The 8942-nt window shown below is 44.5% G+C and overlaps 1 protein-coding gene across 6 annotated transcripts in view; it reads right to left on the bottom strand.

Annotated features, from left to right (window-relative positions):
• Positions 1 to 8942, bottom strand: part of ADGRE2 (adhesion G protein-coupled receptor E2) — a 50324-nt gene that overhangs the window by 18355 nt on the left and 23027 nt on the right. For 3 of the 6 annotated variants that reach the window (XM_023724721.1, XM_012559522.2, XM_023724718.1), the window contains exons 6-11: positions 7268 to 7314; positions 7073 to 7150; positions 6479 to 6656; positions 3433 to 3540; positions 3030 to 3223; positions 2646 to 2825 (exon numbers count right to left, since the gene is read on the bottom strand). In XM_023724721.1, coding sequence (XP_023580489.1) covers positions 2646 to 2825; positions 3030 to 3223; positions 3433 to 3540; positions 6479 to 6656; positions 7073 to 7150; positions 7268 to 7314 — 785 coding nt within the window. The remainder of the gene's footprint in view (positions 1 to 2645; positions 2826 to 3029; positions 3224 to 3432; positions 3541 to 6478; positions 6657 to 7072; positions 7151 to 7267; positions 7315 to 8942) is intronic. The other 3 variants (XM_023724720.1, XM_023724719.1, XM_023724717.1) reach the window with 2 other exon arrangements.

The following is an 8942-nucleotide window of genomic DNA, read 5'->3' as shown; positions in this document are numbered from 1 at the left end:
CTGGTTCCACATCCTCTTCTGAATCTGGCTTGAATTTCTGGCAGTTCCCTGTTGATATACTGCTGCAGGCACTTTTGAATGATCTCAGCAAAATTTTACTTGCGTGTGATATTAATGATATTGTTCAATAATTTCCGCATTCGGTTGGATCACCTTTCTTTGGAATGGGCATAAATATGGATTTCTTTCAGTCAGTTGGCCAGGTAGCTGCTTTCCATATTTCTTGGCATAGATGAGTAAGCACTTCCAGAGCTGCATCCATTTGTTGGAACATCTCAATTGGTATTCTGTCAATTCCTGGGGACTTGTTTTTCGCCAGTGTCTTCAGTGCAGCTTCGACCTCTTCTTTCAGTACTATAGGTTCTTGATCGTATGATACCTCCTGAAATGCCTGAACATCGACCAGTTTTGTTACAGTGACTCTGTGTATTCCTTCCATCTTCTTTTGATGCTTCCTGCATCGTTCAGTATTGTGCCCACAGAATCCTTTAATATTGCAACTCGAGACTTGAGTTTTTTCAGCTTGAGAAATGTTGAGCATGTTCTTCTCTTTTGGTTTTCTACCTCCAGGTCTTTGCACTTGTCATTATAATACTTTACTTTGTCTTCTCGAGCCGCCGTTTGAAATCTTCTATTCAACTCTTTTACTTCATCGTTTCTTCTTTTCATTTTTGCTACTCGATGTTCAAGAGCAAGTTTCAGACTCTCTTCTGACATCCATTTTGATCTTTTCTTTCTTTCCTGTCTCTTTTACGACCTCTTGCTTTCTTCATGTATGATGTCCTTGATGTCATTCCACAACTTGTCTGGTCTTTGGTCATTAGTGTTCAGCGCATCAAATCTATTCTTTAGATGGTCTCTAAATTCAGGTGGGATATACTCAAGGTCAGACTTTGGCTCTCTTGGATTTGTTATAATTTTCTTCAGCTTCAAGTTGAATTTGCTTATGAGCTATTGATAGTCTGTTCCGCAGTCTGCCCCTGGCTTGTTCTGACTGATGATGTTGAGCTTTTCCATCATCGCTTTCCACAGATGCAGTTGATTTGATTCCTGTGTATCCCAACCAGCAAGTTCCATGTGTATAGTTGCTGTTTATGTTGGTGAAAATGGTATTTGCAGTGAAGAAGTTGTTGGTCTTGCAAAATTCTATCATGCAATCTCTGGCATCATTTCTACCACCAAGGCCATGTTTTCCAACTACCAATCCTTCTTCTTTGTTTCCAACTTTTGCATTCCAATCACTAGTAATTATCCATGCATGCTGATTGCATGTTTGATCGATTTCAGACTGCAGAAATTGATTGGTAAAAATCTTCAATTTCTTCATCTTTGGCCCTAGTGGTTGGTGCGTAAATTTGAATAATAGTTGTATTAACTCATCTTCCTTGTAGACATGTGGATATTATCCTGTTACTGACAGCATTGTATCAGGACAGATCTTGAAATGTTCTTTTTGATGATGAATGCAGCGCCATTCCTCTTCAAGGTGTCATTCTTGGCATAGTAGACCATATGAGTCTAGAAGTCCAAATTCAGGGTGCCAGTTCCAGGGGAAGACTTTGTCTCTCTGTCAGTTCTAGGGGGAGGTCCTTGTCATCAATCTTTCCCTGGCCTAGTAGTTTCTCAGTACAGGGACCCTGGATCCGAAGGATGCACTCTGCTTCTTGGCTCTTCTTGCTTGGTGATATTGAGGTCCCTATCTCTCTGCTTGCCTCTCTCTCTTTTTATCTCATGTAAGATAAAAGGTGATGCAGGCTGCACCCTAGGGAAACTCCTCTTACATCTGATCAGAGCTGTGACCTGAGTAAAGCTGTTGCATCTCACCTTAATCCTTTTTAACACAACCTAATCTTGCCTCATTAACCAGAGGCACAGATTAGGATTTACAACACATAGGAAAATTAAATCAGATCACAAAATGGAGGACAACCACAGAATGCTGGGAAACATGGCTGAGCCAAGTTGACACACATTTTTGGGGGACACAACTCAATCCATAACAGCCTCCAAGAACCCTACCCCTGGTGTACACACACCTTCTCCCAGTTATCAAACACCAATCTAGGTGCTGTTGTGAAGGAATTCTGCAGATGAAATTAAGTTCTCTAAGCAACTGATTTAAAGATAGGAAGATTATCCTGGGTAGGCCTGACCTAATCAGGTGGGCCTTTAAAGCATCTGGGCTCCTCCTGGAGATATTCAAAGTTCAAGAGGGATTTGAGGTGAGGGACATTCTCTTGCTGGCCTCGAGAGGAACACTTCTATGTTATGAGAAGGCCACATGAGAGGACACGTGATAGGCCACATGAGAAGGAATGCAGGTAGCTCCTAGCAGCTGAGCATACCCCTTGGCTGATGGCTAGCAAGAAAACAGGGGCCCCAGTCTTACAACCTTAAGGAACTGAGTTTTGCCAACAACCAGAAAGCCTGGAGGAGGACCCCAAGACTCAGATGAGATCACAGCCCCAGCTAACACCTTGATTTCAGTCTTGTAAGACCCTTTTCAGAGAACCCAGTTACCCTGGGCTGGACTTCCTACCCACAGAAACTGTGATGTAATAAATTTGTGATTTTTAAGCTGCCAAGTTTGTGGTAACTTGTTACCCTGAAAGGATGACTAATGCATCCTCTCTCAGTCCTCTCACCTGCACATCATACTGGGCCATAAGGACAGCAAAGCTGCTGAGGTGGGTGCAGTGGCAGGTGGTGTTGGTGTCTTCAGTGCTCACTGTCCTGCAGCCTGTGGTGGCCCAGTGACCACATCCATGTTTCCTATGCTCCCAGAAGACACAGAGCACCTTCTGCCCTGGCCCAAGTGTCACTGGCTGTAGGAACAGGGCACAGATGTGAGCTGGTAGTCCTGGTGCTCAGAGGCGCTGACCCAAAGCTAGCTTGGGAAGGGTCGATGTTCTTGGGGACATGATGCACCCATGGGGCGCACCTCTGAGCCCAAGGCTGAACTGAGCAGCAAGGATGTGTCCAGGGCTCAGGCTCCTTTCACATTCATTCTAAATCCCTCCAGGACTCACATGGTGGGAGAAGATAAAGGTGACTGGGGAGCTGAGCTTCTGAGTGTCACTGTTGCTCAGAAAGGCAGAGTTGACATCTGAGAGTAGGATGGAGGAGACTCCCCACTGCAAGCTCTTGTGTGTCTCATGTAGAGCCGCCTCAGCCAGCAGCTTGCCAATCCCTGGAATGGAGACCAGGCCCACCACAAAAGGGTCTGGAGGACGAGGCCAAGATTGACTTCTTAGAGTCCCCACCAGGGGCCCTTTCCCCAAAGCACTTCTTCTTTATCACCTATTCCTCTTCTTTTAGTCCCACTCACCCCACACTTCTCCTTAATCTTGAATTCTCTGTGCATCACATCCCTGGCTATCTTGTTCCACCACCAGGCCTAAGTGGCCTTCCCTTCCCCCACCTCAGCATTACCAGAGTCTTTAGGTTCTTGTTCTGTGTCCCATTTCAGCAACATCCTTGTGTAATTCTGGCCTAAGGTGACTTCCCTGACTCTTTGCTCCATCACATCCAGAGACAGGTCTATGAGTTGTGGGATGACATAAGGTAAGGAAGTTAGGTTAGTAATTGTGCCAGTAATGTGGTTGATGTAATACCATTTTTTATGTATGTGTATTTATATATTCTCTTTTAATCCTTACATGAGAATAATATGTGCAATTGTATGACAAGAAATTAGATAACCTAGATGAAATGGACAAATACCTAGAAACACACAAACTACTAAATTCAAGCAGAAATAGAAAATTTGAACAGATATACGAAAGGAGCCCTGGTGGCGCAATGGTTAAGAGCTTGGCTGCTAACTGAAAGGTTAGTGGTTTGAACTCATCCAGTGGCTTCTCAGGAGAAAGATCTGGTGATATGTTCCTGTAAAGATTACAGCCTAGAGTACCCTATGGGGCAGTCCTACTCTGTCACATGGGGTTGCTTTGAGTAAGAATCGACTCGATGACACCTAACAACAACAGCAGCAACAACAATATAACGAGAAATTGAATCAATAATCAAATCTCCCAAAGATGAGGACCAGATAGATGACTTCACTGATTAATTCTACCAAACATTTAAAGAAGTAACACCAATTCTTTGCAAACTCTTCCAAAAAACAGAAGAGAAGGGAACGCTTCCTAACTCATTCTATGAGGTCAAAGCTAGGTAAAGACATCACAAGAAAAGAAAACTATAGATCATTCACCCTTATGAATATAGACACAAATATTCTCAACAAAATCTATATGTGTAAATTTAATCAAAGAGTTGCAAGAATTATTCACTGACAACCACTAAATGTTGCTGAAAGAAATAAAAAAAAAACCCTAAATAAATGGAAAGATATCCTGTGTTCATGAATTAATATTATTAAGATGAAAATACTACCCAAAGCAATCTACAGATTCAGTGCAATTCCTACCTAAAATCCCAATGACCTATTTGCAGAAATGGATACACTGATCTTAAATTTCATATGGAATTGGAAGAGGCCCTGAGTACCAAAAAAAATCTTAAAAAACTATAAAACAAAAAATAATACACATGAGGAATGTGCTTCTTTGTTCAATCAGATATACGAGACCAAATGGGCAGTTCCTGTCCGAAAACAGGATAAGGAGGCAAGAAGGGACAGGAACCGGTCGAATGGACACAGGGAACCCAGAGTGGAAAGGAGGAGTGTGCTGTCACATTGTGGGGATTGCACAAAACAATATGACTATAAATTTTTGAATGAGAAATTAACTTGAGCTGTAAACTTTCACCTAAAGCACAATTAAAGGAAAAAAAAAAAAAGGAACAAAGTTGGAGGACTCACCTTCCTGATTTCAAAGCAACTACAAAGCTATAGTAATCAAAACAGCATGGTACTATCACAAGGATAGATATATAGAATGTAGGCTAGAATTAAGAGTTCAGAAAAAAAACCCATATGTCTATGGTCATTTGATTTTTGACTAGGATGCCAAGACCATTCAATGGGAAAAGACAATTCAACAAGTGGTGCTGGTTTAGTATCCAGAATACATAAAGAACTCTTATAACTCAAGAAGAAAGCAGACAACCCAATTCAAAAACAGGCAAAGGACTAAAATAGACATTTCTCCAAAGAAGATACACAAATGACCATCAAGCACTTGAAATAACATGCAACAACAAAATCACTAGGAAAATGCAAACCAAAACCACAATAAGATACCACTGGAGACACACTAAACCAAAAGCCAATTGCTGTTGAGTTGATTCTGACTTATAGTGACCCTATAGGACAGAATAGAACTGCCTCATAGGGTTTCCAAGGCTATAAATCTTTACGGAAGCAGACTACAATATCTTTCTCCCTCAGAGTGCTTGGTGGGTTTGAACTGCTGACCTTTAGGTTAGCAGCTGAATGCCTTAACCATTGTGCTACTAGGGCTCTTTACATACACTAGAAGGACTATATTCAAAAGAAAAAAAAAGAAAAATAAAAATAATGAATGTTGGCAAGGATGTGGAGAAGTTGTAACCCTCATACATTGGTGGCGGAAGTGTGAGATGGTGCAGCCACCGTGGAAAGCAATTTGGCGAGTCCTCAAAAAGTTAAACACAGCTTTGCAATATGACCCAGCAATCCCACTCATTGGCATATACTCGGAAAAATAAAAACTCGCATTCAATCAAAAACATGTAAACAATGTTCATACCAACACTATTTGAAATAGTCAAAAGGTGGAAACAAACTAAATGTCCGTCAACTGGTGCATGGATAAACAAGGCTTCTTGATCTATCTAGGCAATGGAATATTATCCATAAAAAAGAATGAAATACTCACATATGCTATAACATGGATAAATCTTGAAAACATTATGCTAGCTGAAAGAAGCCAGGCATAAAAGGTCACATACTGTATGATTCCATTGGTTACGTGAAATATTCTAAATAGGCAAACCCACAGAAACAGAATGCAGATAGTGGTTGCCAGAGGCTGGGGAAGGGTGCAATGGGGAGTGACTACTTAATGGGTGTGAAGTTCCCATTTGGGTTGATGAAAATATTTTGTTACTAGATATAAGTGATGGTTGTACACCGTAATGATTATTCTAAATGCCGCTGAATTGTTCACTTTTTAATGGTAAAAATGATGATTTGTATGCTATATGAATTTTATCTCAATCAAGAAAATCATACTTAAATTATAAATAATATAAAAATTTGTATCCTTCCAAATGCAAGGAATCGTCTTTGTTTGAAACAGTGTCTAGTTTGTTAAATTCTTCCTAATTATTATTTAATCTTCTGATAATTTATATTATAATGAAAATGTATACTATTGACAGTTTTATGTATTTCTTGTTTTCTTTGATTTTAGTTTGTTTATGAGAACAACCCAGGACACAAGTGTAGTGCCTCAACTCCAGTGGCGCTGGGGGAGGATTTGGCAGGGAGCAGGCAGAGCAGGAGACCTGGACAGAACCAGGGACTCACCTGTGCCTGCACGAGCACGCAGGGTTAGGGGCCCTTTGGGCAGGAACTTGCTCAGGACTTTCAGGACATTCTCCAGGCCATCAAGCAGGTTAGTGGCCACACAGTGCTGCTCTGAGTGAGACAGGTTCTCCAGGTCCCCGGGGGTCTCCAGCAGCTCATCCACCTCCCATGTGAGGTTCTGGAGGATGAGATGCAGAGCTCATTGGCCACCGGTCAGAGGGGCTGCCCAAAGACACTGACCAATCAGCTCCAGAGAACAGACCCTGGAGACTGTCTAGTCTGGGGGATAAAGGTGGCACTGGATGGGAATCCCTGGGAGTCCTTGCACCTGGGACCCCGGCTCCTCAGAGGTCACCCTAGGCAGGAATATCAAGATGCCATAACTAAGAGCCAGGAGCAGTAAGAGAAAAGTGCACTTAGGTGTCTAAGAGTGTACCGAATACCCATCTTGAATATCCTCCTCCCACCACCCACCCCGGAGAGGCAGGGCTCAGACCAGGGCTCTCTCCACTGAAGCCGGTCTCCCTCGGACCAAGGATGCCCGCGGCCTACGTGGGACAACTCCACCGTGTCTCCCCTGGGTCCCATCCTTACCTTGATGGTGTAATGAGCTGAGTCTGGCTTGAAGTCTCTGCCCAGATCCTGAACTTTGTCAAAGAAGCGGGAGAGGCTCTAGGGAGAGAGACAAAGGGATCAGAGAGCCCAGTAGGGGGGCCGGGAGGAAGGGCAAAGGGGCGGATGCTGTGCGGAGGGATTTCCTGCTTCCTGGAACCCGCCGGAGCCACTTACCTGGCTGCTGACTCCAGAGGGCCGGGTCCAGGAGGGGAAGGACATCTCTGCAGGGACAGGACATGGTTTACTGGTTGGGAAGGTGTGTGTGTGTTGGGGGTGGCGTCTGGGGTCAAGTAAGGTCAGGTAACTTCACATTTGGTAGTCATTTGGTTACTCTGGAACCCGAGTTTGGGAGTCAAGTCTTGTTGACAGCGGCACGTGTATATTTCCTTAGTATAGATGCAGGAGGTGAGACCCAGCCCGGGTCAGGCCCCTTCTCCTCTGAGTGCCTCACCCCTTTCTTCCTGGTATTAGTCCTCTTCCCCCAACCCGAGTGAGATGATGCCACCTGGTGATGGCACATCCCCGAGTGGTGGACGAGGTGGGGGGGATCATGGGAGTGTGAGGAGGCCTGACAGGAAGCACATGAGCCCCTACAATGTATATGTGTGACAGTATTGAAACACCTTCACCCCAGTCACTAATTAGCTGCTGTCTGCGGCCCCCAGGGATACTCCCCCTGGACACCCAGCTTCTTTCCTGGTAGCTCCGTATATTTTCATGGCTAGTCTCAAAGGAGTTGCTTGCATGAGACACATGAGGAAGGTCAAGGGGGTGCTCTCAGGGGCAGGGGGCTCTGCAGGGGAAGCCCAGTTCCAGAAGGCCCTTGCCCGGTGCTGGGACCTCTGGTGAAGTGAATCCTTGGGCAGGGCCTTAGGGGGCCCTTGGCCTTATAGGAATCTCAGAATCTTCTCCAGCCTCCTAGGGCTGTGTGACCTGCCTCCATCCATACCTGGTGTTATGGACGGAATTGTGTCTTCCCAAAATCTGTGTTGTAAATCCTAACCTCTAAATCCATGGTTATAAGCCCATTTGGGATTCGGTTTTCTCTGTTATGTTAATAAGGCAGGATTAGTGTAGGGTGTGTCTTGAGTCAATCTCTTTCGTGATATAAGCCATTGCTTGGTTTTGATTCCAACTCATAGCGACCTTATAGATCAGAGTAGAACTGCCCCCTGGGGTTTCTAAGGCTGTAAATCTACCAAAGCAGGCTGCCACATTTTTCTCCCACAGAGTGGCTGGTGGTAAGCAGATGAGTGCTTTAACCACTGCACCACCAGGGCTCCTCCTTTTGAGATATAAAGGAAATTAAACAAGCAAGCAAAAGAAGGAGAGATGGGGAAGATAGATGCCAAGCCACGTGGAGATCTCCAAGGAACCAGGAAGCAGAAGCTGAAGAAACAAGGACCTTCATCCAGAGCCTACAGAGAGATAATGCCTTCCCCTAGAGCTGGCACCCTGAATTTGGACTTCTAGCCTCCTGTACTGTGAGAAAATAAATTTCCGTTTGCTAAAGCCACCACTTGTGTTATTTCTGTTAGAGCAGCACTAGATGACTAAGACAGGCATCAAGCCTAGGTGGAGGCGGCACTTCTACTTCCTGATTGTAGAGGCAGTGGGTGGAGCTGTGGCACCTGTGCTGCCTGGAGCTGCACTTGTTCATGTCTGGGGACACAAGAAGAGGGTCAGGCCCTGTCCCAGCCTGTCACCGCTTTCTTCCTGGTATTAGGCCCCCCACCGTGTGTGAGATGATGCCACCTGGTGATGGCACATCCCTGAGTGGTGGACGAGGTGGGGATCATGGGAGTGTGAGGAAGCCTGACAGGAAGCACATGAACCCCTACAATGTATA

This window comes from Trichechus manatus, unplaced genomic scaffold, assembly GCF_000243295.1.
Source record: "Trichechus manatus latirostris isolate Lorelei unplaced genomic scaffold, TriManLat1.0 scaffold00258, whole genome shotgun sequence".
Taxonomy (NCBI): Eukaryota; Metazoa; Chordata; class Mammalia; order Sirenia; family Trichechidae; genus Trichechus; species Trichechus manatus.
This window is presented reverse-complemented; position numbering and strand designations above follow the sequence as displayed.